The sequence below is a fragment of the Prosopis cineraria genome, unplaced genomic scaffold (assembly GCF_029017545.1).
Source record: "Prosopis cineraria cultivar Desert tree isolate PC_DT_omini unplaced genomic scaffold, ASM2901754v1 PC9, whole genome shotgun sequence".
NCBI classification, from domain to species: Eukaryota; Viridiplantae; Streptophyta; class Magnoliopsida; order Fabales; family Fabaceae; genus Prosopis; species Prosopis cineraria.
This window is the reverse complement of record NW_026555340.1, coordinates 32182513-32210143: the sequence shown is the minus strand read 5'-3', so window position 1 is coordinate 32210143 and position 27631 is coordinate 32182513. Positions and strand designations below refer to the sequence as shown.

The window sequence follows — 27631 nt, the reverse complement described above, 5'->3', positions numbered from 1 at the left end:
ACTCTAAAAATACAAATTAAATTTTTTAAAATTTAAAAGTGTAATTGATTCACGTTAATATATAAAAAATTTATTATTAATATATAATGAATTTATCTTTAAAAATTTACAAAAAATTTATCATTAAATAATATATTATTAATAAATATAATAAATAAATTATAATATAAAATATAATAAATATTAAATTATTTATTTAATTTAATTCTATAACATGAGTTGTATACATAAAAGTTCGAGGCAACAGGCCAGATCCAAGTCCAAATTACAAAACTTGCAGGTTGAAAGGGCATTTGGGAAAAAGTAAGACCCATAAACGTAATTTTAATGTTCAGTATCCCCTCCCCCTCCTCGGCCAAACCCTCGCCTATAAGTTCTCCTGGGCTATCTCTCCCCAAACCCTCCTAGTTCCCTCGTCGCTTCTTGTTTCTGTCGCTCCTCCTTTCAAACTGTTCGGAGCTATCCGAGAGTAACTCAGCGAAGATGTTGGTTTACCAGGACCTCCTCACAGGTATCCTTCTTGCGTAATGTTCTTTTGGATTTTATTAATTCTCTTCGTCCTATGGTTTTCGTTATTGATCCCTTGACTGGTTTTTTCTCTTTCTCATATGCTGTGAATTGTTCGCCTTTCTACTAGATTCTATATGTGACCATTATTTTATACTTGCACGAGGTTGCTTGTATTTTCTGGTTTTTTATTTGTTAATTGTTTATTATATGATGCTGTGTTTCTACTGATTTCTTTTGGATTTATTCGGAACGCCGATAAATGCATGATCGTCTCCGTCTATGGAACTTTTGTTGATATTTGAACCTGGCCCCAATTTTTTTATTGACGGTCGATATACATGGTTTGAGGCGATCTGATTCTTAGATTATGTTCTGACTAATTATAAAATATATCAGTATTAATACAGTGATTGTATTGCACGGATAAATTTTGATTTTTTATGTGCTGTAGCTTGTGCAATCTGTTGATGCAAATCAATTTTCAATATTATTGTTAATATTAATATTAATTCTAACATGCCGTTTGCCTGCTCGCAAGTTACAATGGTGAATCAATATTTGATGCGGGAATTTACATATACTATCATCTTTCTCGTGATTTACGTGGAACTGATCATGTTCTTCTAGCTGCCTTTTTTTTTTTTATAACAAGTTTCAATACACTGTTGTGGGCCATTTGGAGCTTACAACGGTTGGGTTGCGCATGTAAATACGGCCATAGTAATTACTAATTCCATTGCGTAGGTGATGAGCTTCTCTCGGACTCGTTCACATACAAGGAAATTGAGAATGGAATGTTGTGGGAAGTTGAGGGGAAGGTTAGTTGAATTTTTTTCCCTCATTGGTTCAAGATATTTAAGCTTGGGGTTGTTTATTTCATGGTAAACACAATCTTTTGGCTTACAGTGGGTTGTTAAAGGAGCAGTTGATGTGGACATTGGTGCTAACCCTTCAGCCGAAGGTGGACAAGACGATGAGGGTGTTGATGATCAAGCTGTCAAGGTTGTTGATATTGTTGACACATTCAGACTTCAGGTTTGGACGGCTAAAGTTTCCTTCTTAACTTTCTAGTCTTGGCTGACTTGTTTGGCGTTGTTCAGAGGATAATTATTTTGTTAATTATTCATTGTAGGAGCAACCTTCTTTTGACAAGAAGCAATTCCTTGTCTTCATGAAGAGGTACATCAAGTTGTTGACCCCAAAGCTTGAAGGAGAGAAGCAAGAGCTGTTTAAAAAACATATTGAGGGAGCAACCAAATTCCTGCTCTCCAAGCTCAGTGATCTTCAGTTGTAAGTTCTTTGTAATCTGTCAGCAGCTTTTGGTGAACCTATCATAGTTGATGTACTGATGCTGGGTCTTATTTGCAGCTTTGTTGGCGAGAGCATGCATGATGACGGTAGCTTGGTCTTTGCCTACTACAAGGATGGTGCTACAGACCCAACATTTCTTTACTTTGCTTATGCCTTGAAGGAGGTGAAGTGCTAAGCGTCGTGCTAGCTATAAAGCTGGGAGCTCTAGCTGTAGTTCTAGCCTTTATCTAATTTTTTTCCTTCTGGTTTTGCTTTCACATTCTGCATTAAGTGGTTTGAGACCTCTGGGATATGTTGTTGTGGTATTATTGTGATTGAATTATCAGATGGTTATATATGCTAGGCAGTTTTGGATTATTGATAGGCATCCATCGAATGATTAATAATATTATTATATTGGTTCCTTGTTTGAGGCTTTTTTTGGCTCCATGCTCTACAATAGTGGATACATTTATCCACATGCTCTAATCAACCTACTATATTGTGAGATGTGAGGTTTGCTTTTTTGGGCCGGGAGATTGATTGAGATATCTGTTTCACACGCTTGAGTATTCCGGCTAGATATCACTTTCGAGCTGCATGTACAAGTTGAAATGAACTGGATCTTTTCCCGCGACCTGGTTTTTAATTGGGTGATGCTTATTGAGTTAGGGCCTGTTCGGATACTCTCTGGAATCAATTTTAGGATTCAAAACCATGATTTTGAAAACATTTATCCGAACACCCCTCATTTTCTGAGACTTCATTTCCTTTCCGAAACTCCATTTTGGATAAGTTAAATTTTTCTCCATTGGTGAATCGATTCGGCTTCTCCAAAGCCCCCTTTGTATTTGCAGTGCAGCAGCAGTGCCCCTTCTGTTTTGTAAAGCGAGACGACGGTATTTTTGCTGTTCTTCTATCAAAAAGAGGATTTGACCATTGGAGGGTGGGGTATAGGAAAATCATTCGTGGGAACTGGTTCGAATGCAGCCTTTTCAAAGAAAATTTATTTTTAAAATTTCAACTATGTATTTCTTTTTAATATAAAAATAATCAAGGGGTATTGAGATGCTTGGAACATAATTAATATATTAATTTATTTTCATCTAGAATAATTTTATCAATAATATATTATACAAATGAATATAATTTATATATTTAAAATTGATTTTGAAAAAATTATTCAAACATCTTTAATTTATCAAAATCAATTTAAAAAACATTATTCAAGCATCCTCACGTTTTGTTACTCAATTTTTTTTAATTGAAATTCAAATACACCTTTGTACAGGTGGGTTTTTACATGCCCCTGAATTGGTCTTGACCATGTTCAATGAAGTGTTCTCACGTCGGTCACGGCCAAATTAGTTTTGCCACGTGCCTGTAGCTCCTAGTCCCCTTCAGGGATGTCCCAGTACAGTGGCAGAGCATTTTGGAAAATGCACCCCTCATTTTTTAGAAAATATTATAAGTAACGTATCTAAATTTTATAATTTTATATCTGAACTTTTGATATTTTACACCCTAGACTGAATAAAAATTATTTGGACTTAAAAGCTTGTTAAATATAAAATATTTTAATTATTTATATAAGACGTGGAGAGCACATTTATATAAATAATTATGTCAACATGTTCTATATAATTTTTAAAAATAAAAATGATATCGATCTAGTTACATTTTTTATAGTTTTAGTTAGTGTAATTATTACTTTTAATTATTAAATTATTTTTTTTGAAATATTTTTTTATTGAATTATCTTGCACTCCTGGTTTCGGATCTTGGTTTCGGTAATGTCCCGATATTATGCATGTCCGTGATATCAACTCGTAATACCCATTCTTAGGCTCTATACATCTTTGTTGGAGCGGCTAATTTAATGTGGGATTGACCCAAAATGACATTTTTCCGTTTTCGATATTTGACAGTTCTCTATATTGAAAACCTAGGGGCTATATGGTTAGCAGCCGAGATGCTGAAGCAATCTTCATCACCATGCTTGTCTCTATGGAATTGTGCACGTAAAGGCGGTTTTACTTTTTAGTAGTGCCTTCTGGCTAGAGAGAAGGAATCAGTGATTCTGAGTACGTTGTTCATGGACTTGAAGTGAGTTAAGTTAGAAACCAGACTACGATATTGAGAAGCAGAAACAATCTCAACTTCACCAATAACTTATAAACCTCTTTAGGTTGGGTTCCAAGCATGTAAAGATTTCAGATCCTAGTCCTAATGAAATTCTTTCACATGTACCTTAACCACAACTAAAATTACTTGCAAATATATAATATTGTGCAACTTGGCACGAGAATTCAGTTTGGCCATACACTATGGCAGGCCAACAATAGAACTTTGAAATTGAATTTTTGCCTTGCCTATCACATACCAATGGCTTCATCAATACAAATCTCAATAACCTTTGAAATTGCTACATACAGAACACGACATTCCAGAAAACCCAGTTAGGGTTAAAAAAAAAAAACCCAAGTATGAAACTAAACCAATCGAGTTGGTCTAATTGGCACATTAAAATCCCCCCTTCCCCCAAACCAAATAGAGCATGAGTGTTAGGGTCACTCAGTCTGATCCAACCCAGATTTTTTTTTTTACTTTTCATTTTCATTTTTTCCCGGCCGCCACCTCCCCTGTTTTCTGATCTTATTCTTCAAACCCCTCACTAGTTCACCCCCTTCAACCTTGTGAGGCGTGAGATCCAGACTTGAAGCTTCATCAATGTTCACAGGTGGTGTTCAGTTTTCCACACCATTTTCACTGTTTTATAATCTCACGACAAGCTGGAAGAATGAATCAAAGGGGAAGAAAATCATGCTGTTTGTTGGGTCCCAGGTTTTTTGAGTTCGACAGTCACAAAGTTTGAATTTAAATTAACGACTAAACGTTACCTAATTTATCTATTAATGAAAATCTGATTTATAATTGTGCTACCATGTGATTAATTGATTGTAATGCTTAAAAATAAACCATGATCATATTACATGCACCTGTGAGATAGTTACGCTGTGGGAACCATGTTGTAACCCCATCTACATCTAACTAATGAGAGTTTTGCTTGAGCATTGATAGATTATCAACTCCTGATTAAGTTTTGGCTGAGCCTGTAATAAATTATAAAATTCTTCAGCATAAATTTAGCTGCAATTTTGCTCTTCCACTCCTATTTTTCTCTTGCTGCTTTATAGGTTTAGGTTAATTGCATCGCAAATAGCCAACTCAACAGTGAAAATCTCAGTTATTTAGTGTGTGTTTAGATTAAAAAATTTACAATTGACATTAGGATTTAATTGAAGTTAACAAGCTAAGATTAGAGAGAAAGTCAATTAATGAAATGTGCTTATGTTTAGACTTTGGATACCTTTTTTAAAAAAAGTTAGTTAGATAAATTAAATTTTGTTTGGATGATATAATTTAAAAGTCAGTTGAGATTTTTAATGAAAAATAAATAATTTTTTATATATTTTATGACTAATTAATAAATAAAAAATAACAAACTTAAAATTATAATTAATAAGTAAAAACTCTTAAGTATTCAATTATGAAAAGCTAAAATAAATTCATAAAATTCAAAATATTTAACTGATATTATTTATGAGTTAATCTTTAATTATATCATAAACACGATACATTTGTTTTAATGATTTCAATACAGTTTGCCTTTTCAAAAAAGAGAGAGAATATTTAATACTTTATAAAAAATAATAAAATGATGAAAAATATTAAAGGGTAAACTTCACTGAATCATTTTGTTATTTTAAAAAAAATATTAAATATTTTCTTTGTTTTTAAAAAACAAACTAAATTGAAATTCAGAGATCCCAATTTAAAGGATTTAAATCCAAGAATTTAAACACTAAAACATGAAAGACTAATAGACTTAAAATAGCATGAATTGGTGTATTTTTATTATTAAAAAAATTGTTATAAGTGACGTGAGCATATAAGAATTTCCCGTAGCCTTCTTATTCGTCCCCACTAATTTCTCTCTCCTCATCTTTTGCAATTACTTTTTTGACGTTGTTGTCTTGCCTGTTTTTGGACGAAAATACAAGGAAAAAACATCCGAACAGTAAACAATGGTTGTCACCAATACCGACGAGGAATGCCCAATGCAAAAGGCCAGAGCCTGGAAGCCAGCAAAGATAACTCTGTGGAAAAAGCTCACTTGGATCTTAACTTCGGTTGAAATTTTTTCCCATCCAAACAATAGTTTTTGAACTTTTCACATCCTAACTTCAATTTGGACAATCCTAATTTAAGTTAGAAGTTATATTCAACACACACACTTAATTTGGTGGATCATTGTATTTATGCCAATATTCAGCATTTGCTTCAGAGTAAATTTCATAACAGATAAAACAGCCTTTGCGACTCAGTTTCTATACGACAACTGAGAGGCGGTATGCTGCTTTACAACGCGGCTTCTTCACAATCATCGCTTAGCACATGCAGCGCCTGTGCCGCAAAACTCATCTCATAAAATACAATTTCTCGTCCATAAAATTATAATCGTGAATTTGGAAAGCCGGCCTTTGTAAATTAGCCTTTTTAGTTTTTTTTTTTCAAGAAAAAAGTGATGGGAAGAAACATCAATGCCATGTTTGGATATACATGAATTTGAATTTGAGCTAAATTTATTGTTTAGATAATTAAAAATGTATGGATTTGAATTTAATCCATACCTAAATCCAAATTCTTCCTTAATTTTTTTTAATTTAAAATCCTTTCTAAACCCTTATTATTTCAAATCATAATTCCAGCTCTTTTGTAATTTGATTCAAATACATGAAAACTTGATTGACCTACCAAGAGTAATGGGACCAAATCGTCAAAGTTCACAAAAACAAGCTCCCATTGTTGATTGGGATAGAACAACAGACTCTCATCGGGATCAAACTGACGGCTACGACAGGGATCGGACAATCAACTTCTATCAGGACTAAACCGACGGTGATGGGATGGCTGACTTCCACTGGGATCGGACTGACAATGATGACGGGGATTGGATGGTCGACTTTTATTGGGATTGGATCGACAAGGAGGATGAAGACCAAACCGAGGGGGAGGATTAGGACTAGACAGCCGACTTCCACCAGGTGAGGAACGAACGGCCGCCTTTTGTTGCCATTGCCTTCACTCCGGTGGCCATCAATCAAGTTTGGTGCAAGTGAAAGTTGACCATCTAATCCCTGTTGATCTGGTCCCAGTGGAAGTCAATCGTCTTATCCCCGTCGTCCTCTTTGGTCTAGTTCCAATAGAAGTCGGCCTTCCGATCCCCATCGTCCCCCTCACTTTGGTCCCCTTCATCCTCGTCGATTTAGTCTCAGTGAAAGTTGACTGTTCAGTCCCCATCGTTGCTATCAACAAGTCCTAGTGGAAGTCGATTGCTTAGTCCCCTTTGTTCCCCTCGATATGGTCTCTGTCAATCCAGTCTCGATAGAAGTTAGCCTTCAAGTCCTTGTCATCACCATTGATCCGATCCCAGTGGAAGTCGGAGGTCCTGTTCTAGTCGTCACTTGTGCCATAGTCCCAATTGGCTTTGTTTGTCTAATCTTATTGGAAGTTGGCTATTCGAATCATCAAGCTTTACCAATCTTCCAAGTTTCTTTTAAATTCAAATATAAAATATAAAATATAAAATTTTACTTTACATTCAAATAAAAAATTTTAATATTGTAATTTTAAATTTTTTATATCATTTAAATAAAAAGTTTAGAATCTTTAAATTTTAAATGTGAACTTTCAAATATAAGATTTTAAGTCTAAATTCTCAACTTAAATTCATCCATCCAAGCACAATCTAAGGGTTTATTTAGTTTTTGATATTTTCAAAAATTATTTTATAATCCAATTTTTAGAGTTGTTTTTCAAAATCAAACAAAATAAAAATTCCTTAGTTATGTTAATTTTTTTAAAAAAATTGATTAATTAAAAACATATTCAATGTATTTGTGATTAACTTAATCTCTCTTAATTTTCATAGATGCCTATATTTTTTTTACTATAAAAAACATCACTTAGCTTCCCTTGAATCATCATCGTGATTGCAGGCGAAAGAGATACTCCACATTGCCTTGATTATTGGTCTGCATCGTCACATCAAATTTTAGACGAAGAGTTTGGTTCACGTGACATCACTGTTATGTCAACTTAATCATTACAAAATTATGACAATCACTGTTACCTTAACCTTAAGCTTGCCGGGAACTCAAAATGACGTTGCACAAACTGCCACTTGCATAAAGACATGAGATTGTACTCAAAAAAAGCCAAAGAAAAAATTATTTAAAGGATAAAATCAAGGTCGTAAACAGGGGAGCAAAATTAAATCTCAATATGAAAAATCAATGATAATTATTCTATGTGCTCATTTATTTTAGTTTATTTAAAAAAAACACTCAATTCTTGAAAAAAAATCTTTGTGAGTTGTTATGATATTTATTCAAACTTTTAAAAATAATTAAAATTTAAAAAAATGGATTTTTAATTTATTTAAAAAACTACTTTGAATAATTTCTAAAAATAATTTAATACGATAGATAAGAGAGAGTATTTTAAAAAGGTGGGATACGTAAAGATATTATAAAATTTTAAAATAATATAATAATAAAACATTTTTATAAAACAAAATCAATCAAGATATCATAAAATTTAAAAATAAATAACTAATAATTATTTTTTATTATTTTAACTAAACACAAAATATTATCTACTTTTTATAAAATCTCTATAAAATAAATCTCTTCTCATAAAATTTCTAAATTATCTAAAAATTATTTATTTTTTAATCTAGGTTCTATGTCTTAACCCCAACGTTTCTTTGAACATTCTATGTGATGTTACGTTAATTTAATTTGTGATTACAAGGAAGGTGAAGAAAAGGAATAAGGTCAATACTGCCATGTATTTGTGAGACCATGTATATAATTTGATGCGGTTAACACACAGATTTGATTAAAAAGTTGATTGAAGGGTTGGAGCTAGGGGCAAAGCCATGTGAAACGGAAGGGGGGGTTTACAGGAGCCATGTTATATCAATTTTGATTACCGGAGGTGTGATGTGGATGAACGATTGGAAAGGATGGGAGAGCTGATCTTGGTCAAAAAAAAAAATGAGGCTTTAATTCAAGATTAGTGGTTTGTATTAGTTGGATCTCAAATGATCTCATGCTTTAAGCAAAAGCAATCGCCTTTGCTCCAACAGAAGTGTACCGCAAGGTATGAGCATGACAAGAAGTTAGGCACTCTTTCAAATTAAAACAAAAGAAATCAGTAGTCATCTTTGCAATTCCCAATCATGACCCACCATGATCACAACAAAGCACCCTTTATATATTCTTCAATTCATTTTTTTTTTTGGGGGGGGGGGGTGGGGGATCCCACGTTTGCAGATTTAAAGGCACATGCTTTATCCTATTATGGCTTTTCAAAGGGTATTCTATGTCATTCACTCTGCTCTTTGACCTTCAGCGGAGGAAGCAGATAAAGATATAATATCGCAGAAAGCAGATAAAAGCTGGGAATATAATATTGCAGAAAGGTTATCTCCCAAAATACCACATCGTATTATGTTAAGCAGTGCATTGGTGTCGTCATCATAGATTTGTTATATTATACGTCCTTTTTGCTTACTAGGAAAAAAAAAATAGAATGAATTAAAAAATAAAGATAAAAATAAAATAATTAAATAGGATAAGTGAGCACATTCATAAAGAAGAAGGAGTAATTTAATTTATGGGATTAATAATCATGATTCATAAAATTTTTGGATGGTATGATGATTTCCATATTTATAGCATGTATTGATGAGTTTTATCATACTTATCATGAGAGAAACATGATTTAATTTATTTTTATCTTATTTTTTAATCAATTTCATTTCATTATATTTTAATAACTAAATAGGATCTTAATATATACTCTTAGTACTTTTGCTAATTAAAATACAACCATCTGATCTTACTGATTACTTAAATATGATAAGGGTCTGTTGGCCATCATAGGAAATGGTTAAGATGTCCTCATGAGCAGCCGGGCAGTTCCTACTTTTACCAAGTGTTGATAAATACTTTCAACTGAACGATGAGATCAAGAGATCCTGTACTTTGGACATCAGGCATTTTTCCTTCGTGTGGCATCCATTGTACAGTGTGGGTCAGGGAAAGGGGCATGACATTTATGAAGCATCTTAATAAACTAGTCAATTAAAACCCTTCCCAACAGATTCTTTGTTCATGTTCCGCTGATTTTTGTTTGGGAAAGCAAAGTAATATGTATCACCCTCCGCTGGGATCATCATTGCGGTGTGTTCATTTCAGCCCTCTTATAGAGCCTAAAAGATAGAATGGAATTAATTAAAGAACCATAGATATTGCCATGCGCAATTTGCTTAGCCAAATAACATAGAAATAATTGGCAACAACCATTTGATTCAATAACATGAGCTTTTCACTTTAATGCAAAGTATTGCGAGTTTTATCCTACACAAAAATGGGTGAGGATTAAGTTAAATGAGTATGTATTGGTTAGTTAAGGGTATTGTGTGTTGTGTGTTAGGTAGATGAGTATCGCATGTGTCCCTCTTTTTATGGGGAAGGGTTAGTTAGGAAAAAATTCCCAAAAAAGAAAAAACAAAAACAAAGATAATTTTCTTTTATCCTTATTTTTATAATACAAACATTAACTTTTTTTTTCTGGTAACTTGCAACATTACTACAGATATTAAAAAGGATCCATGTAAAAACTTAAAGCTCACCAAAAATTTGGATGGATGAAGAGCAAAAAAGGAATCCAGGTAATGAGCAATAACTTGGAGGGGAACGATGAATTTGGATGTTTGAAAGATACCCTCAGCCTCAGGGACAGATACAGTGTTACAGCTTAAGTTGCCGTCCTAGAGAAGCCATCCTCCTGGTCCCATTCCACATCATCATCATTTCCCCTCCTAGTTACTAATTGATTAATTATTATTAAACATCTAAACAAAAGATTACATACTTGAATGGCCTTGGATTAGCCCTCAAATTACATTGACTTGCCACTCCCACAAAAATATCTCTCCAGAAATTTATTTATCCTCTCTATTTTGAATTATAAAATACTTTTAAAAAAAAATTTTTATCTTAAAATATAAAACATTTTAAGTAGATTAATATTTTATTAAATACACTAATTATAATATTATTTTTTTATAATTAATTTTCGTCCCTTCTCTTTTCAATACATTAAATAATGGATATTTTTAAAAATTTATATTTTTATTTTAAAAAAATAAAATTATTAAATGTATTTAATAAAATTTATTAATATATAAGATTTTGTCTAAAAATATTTTATGATTTAAGACGGAAAGAGTACTGGGTTACTATAGGTTAAGTTCCATAGCGATTAATGTCATTGCATAACCACAGATGAAGCAACAAAACATGAATGTATTCCTTTAATAAGATTATCTCATTTTTATATTTGAAGAGGGCTCCTGCATGACCTCTTTTTGCCTGCTGGTTTTGATTCTCACGGCTTCTCTCATCTTCAATGTTCAAACTTACCTGCGTCGGTGTTATTAGTTAGTTTCCATTATATTTCGTTAACCATTAAAATAAATGATGATGATGATGATACATAATATCCAGCCAATTAATGTTGATACTAATTAAATATTAAATAATTAAATAAATGATCAAATGCCTGGGGACCAAAATCAAAAACCGTAAGCCGGTGGGGGCGCGGTTCTGCCGTCGAGGCCTCTCTGAATAGACGCAACTGAGAATTAGCAGAAACGGCGAGGGCATATTAGTCTTTCGGAAAAGGCTCGAAGTCCGTCGTAGCCGTTTAATAATTTTGAAAAATATTATTTAAAATGATTTTTCCACGACAGATTCTCACATTTTCTCAAAGTATATTATTGATTTGAAGGCCTCCTCTCGTGTAATCTCTACCCTCATCGCGAACCCCATTTCTTCTGCACTCGGATGCACTCAAAGCGAAATTTGGAGAGCGTTCGGCTATCTTAATTGATCGGGGGCTTCACTTTTTCATCTACTTTCAGATCTGATCGCAACCCAACCTCGACTAATCTCGAAGCACCGATCCCGATCCCATTCGTATTGCGCTCTTCGTTTTCATCGCGGCCGTTATTTAATGTCCGCATAAATGATTAAGTTTGACATTTTCCTTTTTACCTTTCTGGAGTTTTCGGTTAAATTCTGAAACTCGATACGGTTGAATCGCAGATTTGGTGGATTCTGTTTTGAGCAATCACTTTCATGTTCTTCATTGAATTGGATTTTCCCCTTCACTTCTGAGTATTTCTAATTTCTTTCAGGTCCGATAATTTCCTTCGGACTTCGTTGGATGTCTACTTTACCCTTCCTTTTTTATGATTTGTGTTGTCAATATTTTTTTCTGGCGAAGGTTGTGCCTAAACAGATCTTGAAAATTGGCGCCCCAACGACGTTCCCAGCGCCACATGGGTGGTCAGATGCAGCAGAGCAATGCTGCGGCGACTGCTCTGTATGACCACTCTGGCAGTGGGCCTTTGCACAATGCAGGGCCTGCCGGTGATGCCGGTGATGCGGTCATGGCTCGGTGGTTGCAGTCCGCCGGTTTGCAGCATCTGGCCTCTCCACTGGCTTCTACTGGTATCGATCATCGCCTCCTCCCCAACCTTCTAATGCAGGTACTCATTCTGGGGAAAAGAATTTCTTTACATTCTCATTTGTAACTAACTAGTAAAATGTTGCTTTTTCTGTAGATTTTTTTTTTTTTTGCAAAGAAGATAATACTCGTTTACCCCCTCTTTCAATTTTTTAAGCTAATGATATTGTTGCAGGGTTATGGGGCACAGTCGGCTGAAGAAAAGCAGAGGCTCTTTAAGTTGATGAGAAACCTCAATTTTAATGGGGAATCTGGTTCAGAGCCGTATACACCCTCTGCCCAAACCTTTGGCGGAGTAGCTGCATCAGATGGGTTTTTTTCTCCTGAGTTCAGGGGGGATTTTGGAGCTGGGCTCTTGGATCTTCATGCAATGGATGATACAGAACTTTTGTCTGAGGTATGGTTCATATTTTGGCACAGAGCTGTTTATCTTTGTGCTGAAGCCTGATACGATGTTAAGAACTTTGGGGTATCAGGATCAATCTTCTACCACTTGGTACAAAAAGTTAAATCTTGTAGGAGAAGGTGGGGATTTTTTTCCAAACTTTTTTATTTGTGATTGAAAATGGTAGGAATGAGAAACACCCAAGCGTATCCGGCAAGGCACTACTATCATGCTAGGGAAAGTAGAAGCCCGTGGATGGTTTTATTATTACATTCCAACAATGTTCATTGTGCCCATCCATTTATGAATTTATTATTATTTCTTCTCACGCAAGTAATGTATGTGTCTGCACTTGCATATTTTGTATTGTTTCTGATTTCTTCTCTTGTCAGCATGTTATTTCAGAACATTTCGAACCATCACCCTTCATGCCTGGAGGTGCTAGAGTATTTGAAGACGGTTTCAATCCAGTTAACAGCAAGCAAGAAAGAGGAGAAGCAGATGTAGATGCATCAGTTTCATTACCAATGAATGAAAAAGACAGTAATACAAGGGAAAATAATGTCGCCAAGATTAGAGTTGTGGTATGTTGTCATTGGATGGCATCATCTATGTTACTTAATTACTAAAGTCTGGCTTTAGTTAACTTTTCTTAAGTAAAAAAGTTGACTTGTTTGAGACATGATGCGGGCATAGGAGTATTTTCTTTTTCTATGTAGTTTAATTTGTTCTCATAAATTTAATAGTTGATTGTGAAGCTCATTATGGTTGTTAGGCAATAGTGAGGGCTCAGTTGATATATTTCTACGACAGCAACGAAAGCAACTATTGCTGCTAGTAGTGTCACCATTATTCTCCATGGATAGTATTTTGCTAAAATTTCAAGCTTTTTGTTAAGAAATTGATGGGCAAAATGGAATTTGATTAATCATTCCAGTCACAAACTTAAATTCAATTTTTAATTCACGAGCATTTGAAATATGAAACGTTGTTAATTTTATTTTTGTATACTGAAACATTTATAATTTTGATGTTAATTATAATAATTATTCTTCTTCTTTATGTTTTGAAATATTTGTTTTTAATGTTTGTTTTAGGTCCGCAAAAGACCTTTAAACAAGAAGGAGCTTGCTAAGAAGGAGGATGATATTGTAACTGTGTATGACAAAGCATATTTGACAGTCCATGAGCCCAAACTAAAGGTTTGATTTTGCGCTTTTCTGAGGCAAACCATCAAAACTATGCGGTTAAGAATTTAATAATTGCTTGTCACAACAAAATAATAATAAGCTTTTTGTGATATTCTTAATTCCATCTGCTGTTCAAAGATTTGATTGTTTCTCTATCCTGTAAGGTTGATTTGACAGCTTATGTAGAAAAGCATGAGTTTTGTTTTGATGCTGTTCTTGATGAGCATGTTACAAATGATGAGGTAAGGAATCTGCAACCAAATATTTAGTTTTACTGTGATTATAATATGATCATATTTGCTTCTTGATCATCATTTGTCTTGGTATATTGTTGCTGGCATTTAATGTTTGTAAAATCCATCGCTTCTCGCCTTCTCCTTGTCTTCTTGGTTTTGGTCAGTTAGATTGAACCACAGTTATTTTGCATGCTTTGCACCATAACAGGTGTATCGGGAAACAGTGGAGCCAATTATTCCTACAATTTTTCAGCGCACCAAAGCTACATGTTTTGCTTACGGTCAGACAGGTGAAGAATCTCCTTATTCCTCTTCATATATTGAATACACTCCGTTATAATTGCCATTGGTATCTGATTTTGCATTGAAATCATTGTAACTTTGCAGTATTGTCATTCCATGCATGGTTTATCCCCCCTAATTCTTGTTATGTCCTGTTGGCATGTTATGTATCCAAGCAGTTGTTACTGGCTCCTAGATGTGTTCAGTAACTGAGCATTTGCATTGAGCCTCGTTCAATCGTGTTCCTAGCAAGCATGTTTTATGTGGACCAATTTGTTTAACATTTTATATTTTGATAAATGACAACCTGTTAGAAGGCTATGCATAGCATTTGCCTAGACTCAGTAGGTAAAGTGTTTGATGGTAGATGCAGTTACGTATGTCATGCAAGGTGTGAAGTATCAATCTGCCTTTCAAACCAATTAGTGTGCACTTGTATTAAAGGAAGAACTTGTAGTGGTTGGAACTATATATGTTTATCATTCATTTTCAATAGATATTCTTTGTTTCTCAGAGTTTCATTTGTGTATGTAATGCTTAATGTTCTCTTTCAGGAAGTGGTAAAACCTACACAATGCAACCTTTACCACTCCGAGCTGCAGAAGACCTTGTTAGACTGTTGCATCAGCCTGTTTACCAAAATCAGAGATTTAAATTGTGGCTTAGCTACTTTGAGATATATGGTGGAAAACTCTTTGATCTTCTTAGTGACAGAAAGTGAGTATTTCTTATGCTGTGTTATCTGGAATCTTTTATTGTGATTTGATTGTTCACATTAACAAACTTGGTGTACTTGGTTAAATTGATAGATAATTTTAACGATTGTCCATATTACAGTTTGTATTTAAGCATTCAGGTTGCCTTTAAGATCTTATATGTATATGACTGCTTCAATTTTGTGATCAGGAAATTAATTAGATTGAGGTTTTTAATGTTTGAATTAAGGTGTCAAATTATTTACCCAAGTCACTTTAATCATTTTGATGTCTAGGAACATCATTCTACATTAAGCATGCATTTTTCTATTTCTTGTTGTATTTGCATGTTCATGAATCATCCATTTTTGTCAACCAAAATGCATACGCATTTGTCTTTTTCTTTCACAGTGTATTGACCTGTAAGTTGTGCACACTTTTGACTACAAACTGTTAACAAATCATTGCATGATTGTTTGTTTCCTTTGAATAGGAAACTTTGCATGAGAGAAGACGGACGACAACAAGTTTGCATTGTAGGGCTGCAAGAATTTGAAGTTTCTGATGTACAAATTGTCAAAGAATTCATTGAGAAAGGGAATGCTGCCAGAAGTACTGGATCCACTGGTGCTAATGAAGAGTCCTCCAGGTCACATGCTATCTTACAATTGGCTGTGAAGAAGCACAGTGAGGTGAAAGAGGGTAAACGGAGCAATGATGGAAATGAGGCAAAAGTTGGGAAGGTTGTGGGGAAAATTTCTTTTATTGATCTTGCTGGAAGTGAAAGAGGTGCTGACACCACTGACAATGATCGTCAGACACGGTACTTTGTCTACATTAAATAAAAATATCCTATTAATTTTTCCCTTATTTGAAAAATCAACTGGTAGCAGTGTTGCCATCTGGAATTCATTTGCAAATGTCAAAACAGAAGAAAAAATTAACATGTGTTAGTGTGATGGCTTTGTCTGTATCCGAATTAGTAATTTAATTTGTATTTTCTTAAAATTGGTGTGAAGATGGATAGGCATAACTTCCTGTCTGTTTTCACTTGTTTTCTATAGTAGCGAATCACTTCATGTCGTGACATTATGCATCTCTACAGGATTGAAGGGGCAGAAATCAACAAGAGCCTTTTGGCTCTGAAGGAGTGCATTCGTGCCCTAGATAATGACCAAATTCATATTCCATTTCGTGGAAGCAAACTTACAGAAGTACTTCGTGACTCTTTTGTTGGGAATTCCAAGACTGTTATGATCTCTTGTGTATCTCCGAATGCTGGATCTTGTGAACACACGCTTAATACCTTAAGATATGCAGATCGGTATGAGCTTCCCCATAGTATTGACTGTAAAAACTTAATGATAGGGCACTTTCCTACACTGTTCTTGTCTGTACTTTTTAACTGATTGGTCATTATAATATGAGCAGGGTTAAAAGTCTGTCAAAAAGTGGAAATCCCAAGAAGGATCAGGCCTCAAATCCTGTACCACAATCTTATAAGGAGGTTTCATCAATTTCAGTTCCAGCGAGTACCAGTACAGAGGATGTCAATGATCAGCGTCAAGAGGTGAAAACAATGGAAATAGGTAGAAGATTGGTGGATAAGGAAGTTTCTTTACACAGCTCTGCTGCTGAAGTTGACAAACAGCCTTCAAATCTTCCATCAATGTATATGTTCAATGGGCCAGAGGACAAAGGCGTGGCTTTGGAGAGGGAAAGGTCTGAAGCAAAGAATTCTATTAATGATATCATCAACAATCAGAAGATGAACTCTTATTCCCAAAACTCAATTGATATAGATGAGAAAGTTCAGAAAGTATCTCCTCCTCGTAGGAAACCTTCTAAAGAGGAGAAGTCAGAAAGATCTATAAAGTGGCTGAAAAGGGATGCTAATGGGTCTGATCTACTGACGACAAACTCCAAGCAGCAGAGCACTGGGAATTATAGCACAAATACTGTTGGATCTAGGCAATCTGAAATGGATTTATCTCCTGATGGGAATATCAATGCAATACTTGAGGTTCAACTAAGTGAAATTACTCTTTCTTTGCCAATGTTCGCTTGAATGTAAAACTTATTCTCGCTTTTTGTTAAAACTTTAACTTAATTTTGCAGGAGGAAGAGGCATTGATTGCTGCTCATCGGAAAGAAATAGAGGACACGATGGAGATTGTTCGTGAAGTAAGTGATTGTTTTTTCTTATAGCTAAACGAGTCTGTCTGTAATTGCTTGTTAGGTTATGTCTAGATTTTAGTTTCAAAGTAAGTTCGGATAAGTTCAGGATTTAATGTGGGATCATCATAAGATAGAGGAGTTAATTCCGTACACTTCCTCTGCTTTTAAGCCATTGCCAACAGTTTTCGGAGGTTATGCATGCATGTCTATATATATAGCTTTAAACAGGCACACCAAGCCAGTGGAGAACTTTTTTTTCTTTTGAAATGCTGCAGGGTTCTTAATGAATGCTGCTCTGTGCTTTTTCCCTTGGATTCTCATGCTAGAAATGCCCGCCTATTATTAATGCCCTGCATATCCTTAAATATTACTTGGGTACTTTGGCATGTTGTTACTGGCTATTATTTTCTGTTGTTGCCCATCTAATTATTCCTTCTGGTTTATTAGGAAATGAAACTCTTGGCAGAAGTAGACCAACCAGGAAGCCTTATTGACAACTACGTAGCCCAATTGAGCTTCGTGCTCTCTCGCAAAGCAGCTAGTCTGGTTAGTCTTCAAGCTCGTCTTGCGAGATTCCAACATCGACTAAAGGAACAGGAGATACTAAGTAGAAAAAGAGTACCTCGCTAAGAGCCTCAATTTCTGTTATTCAACTTCCAGCTGTATGTTATCAAATGTAATTTTTCACATGTTTGTTAGCTATTTTTGTTTATAATAAACAATTCATTTGCCGGATGTTCAAGTTAAATTTCCTTACATGTAAATTTGTCGTTAGTGATGGTGCTGGTCCTCGTGCAGTTGCCAAGTTGAAGCAATGTATGAATGCCCTCCCTCATGATGTTAGTAGGGCGGCATAAGAAATGAAGTATAGAAATATAAAATCCACTTGTTTCCGTTCCTTCCTTCCTCTTTAACAAAAATATCTTGGAATTTTTTTTCGAACACTTAGTATTCTAAATTTTTGTTTGGAGTAATTTTGTTTCAGTACTTTCAAAAAAGGTGATTTTTCATCTCATTAACTTTAAAAGACGTTGACTATTAAAAGTTTCATTTGACCAACAAAGTTGACACATGATCTACACTTGAAGCTTCTATCTATCTGTCCCTTCTACCTTTCTTCCTCTCCCTTCTCACTCCACTCTTCCTCCTAGTGCCGAAAACGTTCAAGACTTCGGTCACTAGAAACACTCCATCATCCCCGCTCTCTTCAAGATTCGTGACCTCCCTCAATAATTCATCTTTGTCAACAGCCAAAGCAAGTGATATGTTTCATCTCTCCTCTTTTTCGTTCTTAAATGTCCACTTGGTTGCCCAAAAAAAAAAAAGATCAAATTCAGGCTTGATTCATGAACGTCTATTTGTTATATATGTTGCTTCGATGGTTTTTTGGGTCACGAAATTATGGAGTTTCTCTCAGGGTTTGGTTTTGGTAACAATGAAGCAGATAAGTGAAGCGTCTCACTCAGGAGAAGAGACGTCAAATTTTCTAGTCCATCAAAGCTCTTGGATTCCAAGTCTTCGCTCAGGTTCTTCTTTGTCATTTGCCCATTTAGTATCATCCTCGGCCTCAGATTCCTAGCCTTTGCTACAGGGTCTTAGTAGGAAAGAATGTCGAAGCCATGGACGGCGATTGGCAAATGGATGGTAGAGGAGGAGGCGGAGGAGGAGGAGGAGGTATTTCGGATTTGCGTACTAAATGAAAAAACCATGAATCAACTAGGTTTCATAGGAGGTGGATTCTGTGTGATGGGATTCGAACAAGGAAGAAGAGTCGAAAATAAGGATCGACAAGGAAAAGGAAGAACAGTGTTCAGAACATCATATGATTTTTGCCCAAAATGAATGCATGAAAAAGGACAAAGAAACAGGGGAAGGAGCTCAGCAGACTTGGTGTAACAAATTAAATATAAAAGAACAATAGATTTTCACTTATTGTTATGTTTTCATTCACTTGTTCTTCATCCACATCTGCTTAGGTCGCAATATAATTGTTAGAAATTTTAAAAGTAAAAAAGAAACGAGATGAAATTAGAAGTAAAAATGAAATATTAAAAAAAATAAATTTATCTTTATTTTTTAATTGATAAGAAGTGAGAACGAGGTATGAAGGAAGAGAATAATAAAAAAAAGTGACAGTAAAAACGTAAAAAATAAATGAGAGAATTAGAATAATTAAAAAATCAAATAACTCAAGTTTAAAAGAAATTTTAAATTACAAAAAAATATAACATGAATTTTGAATTGAATAATTCAAACCCATATATTTTTATATATTTAAATGAAGAATTTGTTTAAAAATTACTCTCTCCTTTTAAAACTGTAACGCATTTTTTGAAGAGTTAAATGTTTAAAAATGTAAGATATTTTAAATCTTTTGAGGTGTAATCATTATCTTTTTTTTAAAAATGACCTTATTGATGAATGACTTTATATTTATTGTAGAGTGTTTAGTAAGGATAAATATAAAAAGATTGAGTTAGTTAAAAAGTAAATAATTAATGAATAAAATTCAATTAAAAATATCTTATATTTTTAAACGAAAAGAATAAATTTTTATATATTCAAATACAACAATAAACAACTTGAAAATCACCTCCTCCAGTTGAGAGAGACGGCTGGCCACCTGTTTGCCACTCCCTTTCCCACTTAAATCACTCCTTCGCGTCCCAGTCAAAAAAGTTGTACGGAAGACTTGATACTGCCATGTCACCGATCGCCGACTAACTTGATTCTGTTTAAACTCTTAACGCAAGTGGAAGGGGGCAAGCTTCCAATTTCCAGTGATCACCATAAAAATTAAAAAAGAGAACGTAATTTGGAACAACCGCAGGCCGTATGATCCAGAATTACCGCTCATCATGATACATGATCAATTGTGGTGTTTTTTTTTTTTTTTGGGCTCAACACAGGACCAAGCCGATGCCGCCCCAGAAGCGGAGCCTCTAGAAGGAAAATGAAACCTTTGTTTGAACAAATATAATTTATTGGCCACACACCACCTGCAATATTTCTAGCTCATGCAAATCGTAGTTACAACTAGGGAAGTTGACGGAGACTAGACAACTGAACATGATGTAATGACATCTCGTCATTTATAAGCTACAACAAACACTCGAGATAACGACTACATTTATTATCAACACATCAGGCGACATTTATACAACTTATATTTCCGCAAGTGCTGTGTGGTGTTCATGCGTCTTGGCAAAGTATTCATAAAGATGCATGCGCTACTTGATTCTGGTTCCTCTCCTCCTATATGATTTTCGACAAAGAAGTGAAAACTATTTTTCTGGAAAGGTAAGAGAATTTAGCTATTTGACGCTCACAGAATCACAAAAAAGCATTGATGGTTTAATACGAGGCAGGAAACTCCGCTCCCTTAATTTAAACGAGCTGCACGACAGCAATTATTCGAAGGGCCCCATTTTGGAGAAGATCGGCGAGCTCGTCAAACAGCAGAGCAGTTCGCCAACCCCATCCTTTAGGAGCTTTAGGTAGAAGAGTGCCTGTCTGTTTAAAGCTTCCGAACACCATCACTTCCCTTTTTGATGGGCAAATCAACTGAATATCAACGCAAAGCAAGCCCAGAATTATTATTCAGATCTACGATCCTCAATACACTACAATTGATAGAGCAATAAATTCGCTGCAATTATTAGCTCCCAACTTCTCAATTTCATTTTTTTTTTTTGTTTGAATCATTGATTTCTACATTAAATAAGAGGCATCTCGATATCTTAAAATTCAAAAATAATAAAGATTTGTATTTTTGACGATTTTGTAAAGAAAAATATCATAATTACACAGCTTTATTTTTGAAAAATCATAAAAAAATACAAATCTTTACCATTTTGGGATTTCAAAATATCCAAATATCTCTTATTTTATATAAAAGTCAATAATGCAAAGAAAAAAAAGAAAAAAAACATTGTAACTTAAGACATTACAAGAGATATTAGAGAAAAGCATATTAAAAGCCAGCTCCAAATATTACCTGATAGCGAGCAGTCACCTTTTCTCGAGAATCCACGTACATGTGCACCTAAAAATCATATTTAAAAAATCAACCATGAAACTAGGTTGAGTTTGTTAAAATTAAAATCACCATTTTGGGTTTCGGCTAAAAAAGTTCAGCCAAGGTCTGAAAATCAATCATCAAGTTCGTTTCGCTAGCCATCACACCATAAGAGGCAAATTGCATCCTCCTAGAAATAAGGCAAGTGACTGCTAAACACCCATTCACTTATAAAATAAAGCATTTCATGTATTTAAAAGATAAACATGATGCAACTAACCGTTTATTATATTTCCTGTCTACCAAAACTTCATAGACTGATGCAGATATGTGAGAACAGGTACTGAGTTATGTAAATGCACGGGAACATATTATTTTTTGTTAAAATTTACTAGAGTTCCAGATTTTATACTCGTGAGATATCACTCATTTCATGCTCACTCAATATATCTCAGAAAACAATTGTCAATTGTCCTCATGCATCGCCCTTCTTTTTTTTTTTTTTTTGGGGAGGGGGGTTTGTGGGGATCTAGTTAGTTAAATACAGAAGGTCTTGCTCACCTTTCTATGTAAATCAGCAATTTCTGCTTTCCGACGGTGAAGAAACAGCCCTGTAACGACTTTGATAATTAGTTCCCTAATAGACAGCAGATTTTCTCGATTTCCATATGAACATTAATTTGAATCCTCACAACATTACCGAGAGTTCTCCGTCCCTGGGGGTCTTCATCATTAAAAGCCTGTACACTGACCTGAAAATTCAATCCAATAAATTTTATTTTACCGGGACTTTGCGAACTCAGGCTTGCATGAATGACAATTGATTGAAGTTCCAGTACCTTCCACAAAGAACCAGCATAGAACACTTCCGGAGAATGCTTCACCTGACCATCACCAAGCCTGTGCACATCCTCAAATTGTACTCTGTAAAATCAGCAAGGAATTTACCGGAATTTGAGAAATTTATGCAACTCATATAAAAGAATTAAAAAAAGAAAAGGAGCAGACAAATCAAAACATAGTGAACAAAAACAGCTGAAACAAGAATATATGAATTTATCATTTGATGAAATAATTGCAACTGAAAACAAAATAAAATAACAAATAGCAAAAGGCCCATAAAATCCCCCTTGGATGACCAAAAACTTCAATAAAATCAGATCCTATTTGAAGGAGACATCAGATATCAGACTAAGAAGGCCAATGATGGCTGATGGGACTCCTCAGCCCATGCAGCCACTGCACATAGCAGGATACACGAGGGAGTGAAAGAGGGAATGGAAGATGGGAATGATGGTCCCACAAAAGTTTGATGAATCCCACACTACTAACCGCATCAACAGAGAGGCTCTGAGCAAGAAAATGTCAGGAGAAAGACACCCTTTTAAGCGAAAGAGGGAAAAAAAGGTGAATATCATAGATAATAATATTGCAAAGCATGACCCAGGAGGAGAACTAGACCTAAGTATACCTGACATCCAGGAAAGTACTAGAACTAGGTATCAAACTAGCCTACAAAACAGATTTCAACATATAAGCTACTTTCTTTTCCGGTTCAATAGTAGCAAAGAACATAACTCACCCAAAACGAAAAGGGGGGAAATGGCTTAAAGGTGTTTTCAAATCCAATGAAATAGAAGAACTACTAGCGTTCTCCCATTCTATTCCCATGGCATGTTCCGGTGCCTCTAACATTTGCATGGGAATACCACCAGTACTTGGGCCTCCAGCAGCAGTTCCAGAGATTCTGCTTCGCATACCAGTCTCGTATCCCCTTTGTGTCATCTCTCCATGTGCATTGGTTCCACTACTCCCTCCCTGGCTTAGCCCAACCAAAGCTGTCAACCCATCTCCAGACATGTCTCCATTGTGGTCAGCTTGTGTCTCTGAATCATCATTAGCTGCGGATTGTGGGTAGTTTCTGTTGCCAACACCAAATGGCACACGAGAAAAGACAAAACGTGTAGGTGGTGAAGCAGATGTTGGCACAAATGTAGTTCCCCGACCAATACCTGCAAGCCCATCAATAGCACCTCTAACATGCACTCTTACAGGTCTAAATACGCCACTTCCTTCACTTTGGGAAGACTCAGCAACATATATGTTCCCCAAGCTCCCAGAATTGTTATTCTGGTTATGTTCTTGCATGTAGTAACTAGGAGTGCTAACTCCCTGAGAAAATGCAAATGGCTGCCGGCAAGTGCATGCTGCACTCACAAGGCAACAAGCTTTGCATGTATCAGCAGCAATTTCTTGCACCCTCTGACTAAGAAGCATCTGTTTGAAAGGAAACAGGAGGAAAAAAACAGAGAGAGAGTCACAAGCAATTTTTATAGCAACAATTTCTATGCTCGAAATGGTAACTTGATATAAGTTTTAAGTGTTAAGTGCAATACTAAGTTAATAATAAAAAAATTCTGACAAACCTGCAGCCAAAGGCCATCATTTACAGCTTTGCAAGGGAAACCTAATTCTTCAAGTTGCTTTCTGACATTCAGAAGCGCCTCAAAAGACATATTGCAATATAAAAGAGAACCCCCTTCAAATATATTTACAAATGCTTCATGTTCATCCCCATGAACTCCATACTTCCCTTTGGAGTGAGCTTTAAGTCGTCTTCCACCAACTACCCGGCCACCCCATGGAAAAAGAGGCACACTGTATCTTTCCCAATCACTGGATGAGAGGCCATTGCAGAAAGAATTTGACCCTTCCTCAGATGGCCCTTCAATAGCCACCCCAGTTGCTCCAGCACCAAGAGGCATCTCAATGTAAGAACATGATGCTCTAATCCCATCTTTTTCTGACAAAAAATTACTGATTGACGAAGGCCCTTCCATGTTGCAAGCATATCTAGGTTCCAAATTTGATGAACCAGCAAATGATGTTGCTTGTGCCAGTTGATTAGAATCAGAATCCTCATTGTTGAAGCATGCCACACTGTCCACAAGTTCAACTTGCAGATTATGAGCAATGGCGTCCTTTACATCACTTTTAATATTCAGACGCCCTAGATCAGTTCCCAGCCTATTACTTGTGCTGCTATCAGCTCCAATTTTTCCTTTAATATTATCAGAATCAGAATGAGTATTAGTAGCTGACTCAGAACCAGAACTTCCTTGCTCAGGATGCTCAGCTTTCCAGTGGGCATTTTTTGCCACGAATGTGTGTAATGCCAATTCAAACCTTTTACATGAACAAAACAAGTGTTAGATGAATCATAAATTCAACCTGCTAACCACAAAATCCAACTAGAGGCTCAGAAACTACTTACCGCTTCTCTTCACTCGGTATCCACAGTTCATCAGAGGTCAGTAATGCATGTAGTGTTTGAGAAGAAAGTTTTGGAAGCACCTGGAACAAGCAATAACGCAAGAACCTGAATTGCCCACACAATTAAGGAAATATTACCCATCCCCTCCAATTTCCTTTCCTCTTTAAAAAAAAGAAAGAAAGAAAGTAAATGACAATGGTAATATTCAACAACAATATCCTAAGTTTAAGAGTTAGATCACTCAGAGGACATGAATAAAAATTGAGTTATGGTATTAAGAAAAAATAAGTGTTGGAAAAAAATTTCTTAACCAATATTTAATGGGCTACAAGAAAAGAAACCATAAAAAATTAATTAAAAATTGACTTCAAAGAGACCTCATGTTATCAATTAGCAACAGCAAGCTTAAGAGATAAGCACTGCTCCTTCCCAATGATGTTTAAGCTAACTTAATCTTCATATCCGATCAATATATAACAACTACCCCAATCCACCAGGTGCAACTTCGTGAACCTATGTTCCTCATTACCTCGTTCAACTCCATGCCACCACTTTGACAGAGGTAGCCCCAACAAGCATTTCTAACACGCTCCCCATGAATGCCATAATCTTGGTTTTCAGCAAATACCTAGTCCACGATCATATGCCAACAATTATTAACCAACAAACTTCTACGGTATACAAGCATTTCATAAAGTGGTATACAAGCATCTTGAACCTGATAAGCCAAGAAATTTGAAGTCCACAGCTCAGATATAATGAAGTCTGTACATATTGCACATAAGTCCTGCATGGATTTATAGATTTGTCTGTCAAAAGAAACTCTTAACAACTGTAAGAATGTAACTAAACAAGAACCAACAGTAGAGAGCATGTAAATAAAAGAGAAGTCTGGCATGACTTAAAATATTTTAAATTTTGAAGATAAACTATGACCCTTAAAGTCATAATGTAAACATGATACCTGGAGGTCAAGAAAGGATGCAGCAGCAAGAACGCGAAATGCATTACTGTCACTAAGCTTAGGGTGGTGCCCGTAGAGATATGCCAAAGCCATTGTCATTGCCTCATTATTAACATTCTTATCATCAACATGCAGGGTCAAAATAGGAGCACTGGCTTCTTTCCATGGGCCATGAAGCATATTTCTGACAGACACATTAGACAATAACCACTGATGTTTTCAGGCCAACAAATAAGGGAATTCAATTTAGTTATTATATTGTGTGTGAATTCATCATTAAATGCATAAAGATAATGGAGCAAAGAGATTAGGCATAGAAATATGTTCATATGCCAGAAGAGAAGCAACATTCAAATATTCTCATACCCATCTTAAAATTCATTCAAGGCAAACATATGCAAAGGGTTAAAAAAAATTCACGCTTCATGGTGCTATTTCAGTGCTATTTATAGATTCTATAACCGCCTTATCCTCTGGATTTTCGAAAATTTTTGCCATTTTGCAATAGTTATGATCAACTTATCAGTATCATGGCCCATCATGTCATAACAGTTTACTCATCATTATCAGTGCAAGTATCACAGTGCTATGGTGATGCAGATAGAACAAAAATAGTTATAGCATTAACCAATTCAGTAACAGTGATCATTGGCAAATATAAACAAGTAAAAGGAGTTGACTCAATAAGCATAGAAAGTTAAATTAAAAATAACGAGAGGGGGGGGGGGAGAACACCTCAAATGAAGGAAATTGAGAAGAGGTCGTTAAAAAAACGGAAATTTCAGTGGTAATTTACATTATTGTTACCTGAAGTAAGAGCTCCGAGAAAGGATAAGGCGATGGAGGTGATAAGTGGAACCCATCGCATGGAGCACGACGTCGGAGAATGAGCAGGAATTGAAGCCTTCCATTTGGATATGATCGCAGAGCGAAGTGAGGTTGCAATCAAGAGCTCGTAGTTCGGAGCTGCTCCGATCGTTGTCGGAAAGCTGGGAGGAGGGAATCGTCATCTCTATCGGTGGTGCATAGGATCGGGGTTTAGGGAATTGAGGGTCCATGCTCATGAAATGAATGGGGGAGGGAATTCCTGAGCCAGAGTGTCAGAGAATGCAACAGATCAAAGACATCATCATGATCAACGTCTTCCTACTTCTGGGTTCAAGTAAGAAAAGAAAAACACATCCTCACACGCACACTTTGCTTCCGTTTGTTGTTCGTCACCAACAAAGTGCACCACTGAAGCCCCAAAACCATCGACACTGAAACGGTGCGTTCAGCCGTGATTCGTGGATCTCTGGAAGAAAAGAAACATGGGCCTGACATTCATTATTTTACATTAATTTTCAGGGTCTTCAATTGTCATTCTTCCGAGAAACATTGGCCTGTAAATTTTCTAGCCTTTTCTTTACCAGGGATTTTCTAGCTTGTTATTACTAAAATATTGTAAATATATGATTCTTTTAATTATATTATGTTCACAATTTTATTCTTGCAAATAGTTAGTTAACTTTTCAATATTCTACCTTTTGATATCAAACTAGACCTTAGTTCACGGTCAGGAAAAAATAGACCTTATTTGTCTTTTGAAGACATCTTAACATTTTCATCATTTTATAATTTATAGTAACATACCAATTTTCCAAACACTTCTATTGTTTTTAATTTGAAAATTTGTTGAGCTTGGAGTAAAATTACAGAGACCTTCTCGATTAAAATTTATTCGCACCCAAAAAACTAATATTGCCGGCAACTGGAAAACGAGAAAAGTGATTAACCACCAAAGACGAAATGTTAATTATTTCATTACCATAGTAGCCCATAGCAATTAGCATCAGTATTCTATGCAATTATAAAGGAAAATTAATTTAATATCAGCCACTTGAAAGCAAAATACATTTAATTAATTACTATAACAATTTTTAAAAATATACAACTTTATCG

At 35.3% G+C, this 27631-nt stretch overlaps 3 protein-coding genes across 6 annotated transcripts; 2 read left to right on the top strand and 1 right to left on the bottom strand.

Moving 5' to 3' along the window:
• The first annotated feature begins 354 nt into the window (after positions 1 to 354).
• Positions 355 to 2226, top strand: LOC129320529 (translationally-controlled tumor protein homolog). The gene is made up of 5 exons (XM_054966030.1): positions 355 to 511; positions 1255 to 1328; positions 1417 to 1545; positions 1643 to 1800; positions 1879 to 2226. Exons 1-5 carry the CDS (start codon positions 484 to 486, stop codon positions 1994 to 1996), a joined length of 507 nt encoding a protein of 168 aa, XP_054822005.1. The 5' UTR covers positions 355 to 483; the 3' UTR covers positions 1997 to 2226.
• Positions 2227 to 11641: 9415 nt separating this feature from the next.
• Positions 11642 to 18332, top strand: LOC129320530 (kinesin-like protein KIN-13A). 4 transcript variants are annotated; one of them, XM_054966033.1, is made up of 14 exons: positions 11642 to 11915; positions 12045 to 12112; positions 12226 to 12490; positions 12644 to 12865; positions 13246 to 13437; positions 13951 to 14055; positions 14208 to 14285; positions 14488 to 14569; positions 15116 to 15278; positions 15750 to 16079; positions 16362 to 16580; positions 16688 to 17279; positions 17375 to 17440; positions 17882 to 18332. In XM_054966033.1, exons 3-14 carry the CDS (start codon positions 12281 to 12283, stop codon positions 18062 to 18064), a joined length of 2442 nt encoding a protein of 813 aa, XP_054822008.1. In that variant the 5' UTR covers positions 11642 to 11915; positions 12045 to 12112; positions 12226 to 12280; the 3' UTR covers positions 18065 to 18332. The 4 variants fall into 4 exon arrangements, with proteins under 4 accessions (XP_054822008.1, XP_054822010.1, XP_054822006.1 ...); XM_054966035.1 differs by having other exon boundaries at positions 12045 to 12136; XM_054966031.1 differs by having other exon boundaries at positions 11642 to 11954.
• A 2172-nt stretch (positions 18333 to 20504) lies between these two features.
• LOC129320603 (uncharacterized) lies at positions 20505 to 26969 on the bottom strand. The gene is made up of 12 exons (XM_054966131.1): positions 26498 to 26969; positions 25691 to 25874; positions 25445 to 25513; positions 25256 to 25354; positions 24727 to 24806; positions 23879 to 24638; positions 23035 to 23729; positions 22292 to 22376; positions 22153 to 22204; positions 22014 to 22063; positions 21432 to 21479; positions 20505 to 20998 (listed from the first exon to the last, which is right to left on the bottom strand). The coding sequence occupies exons 1-12, from the start codon at positions 26752 to 26754 to the stop codon at positions 20822 to 20824; spliced, it is 2556 nt and encodes an 851-aa protein (XP_054822106.1). The 5' UTR covers positions 26755 to 26969; the 3' UTR covers positions 20505 to 20821.
• Positions 26970 to 27631: the final 662 nt, after the last annotated feature.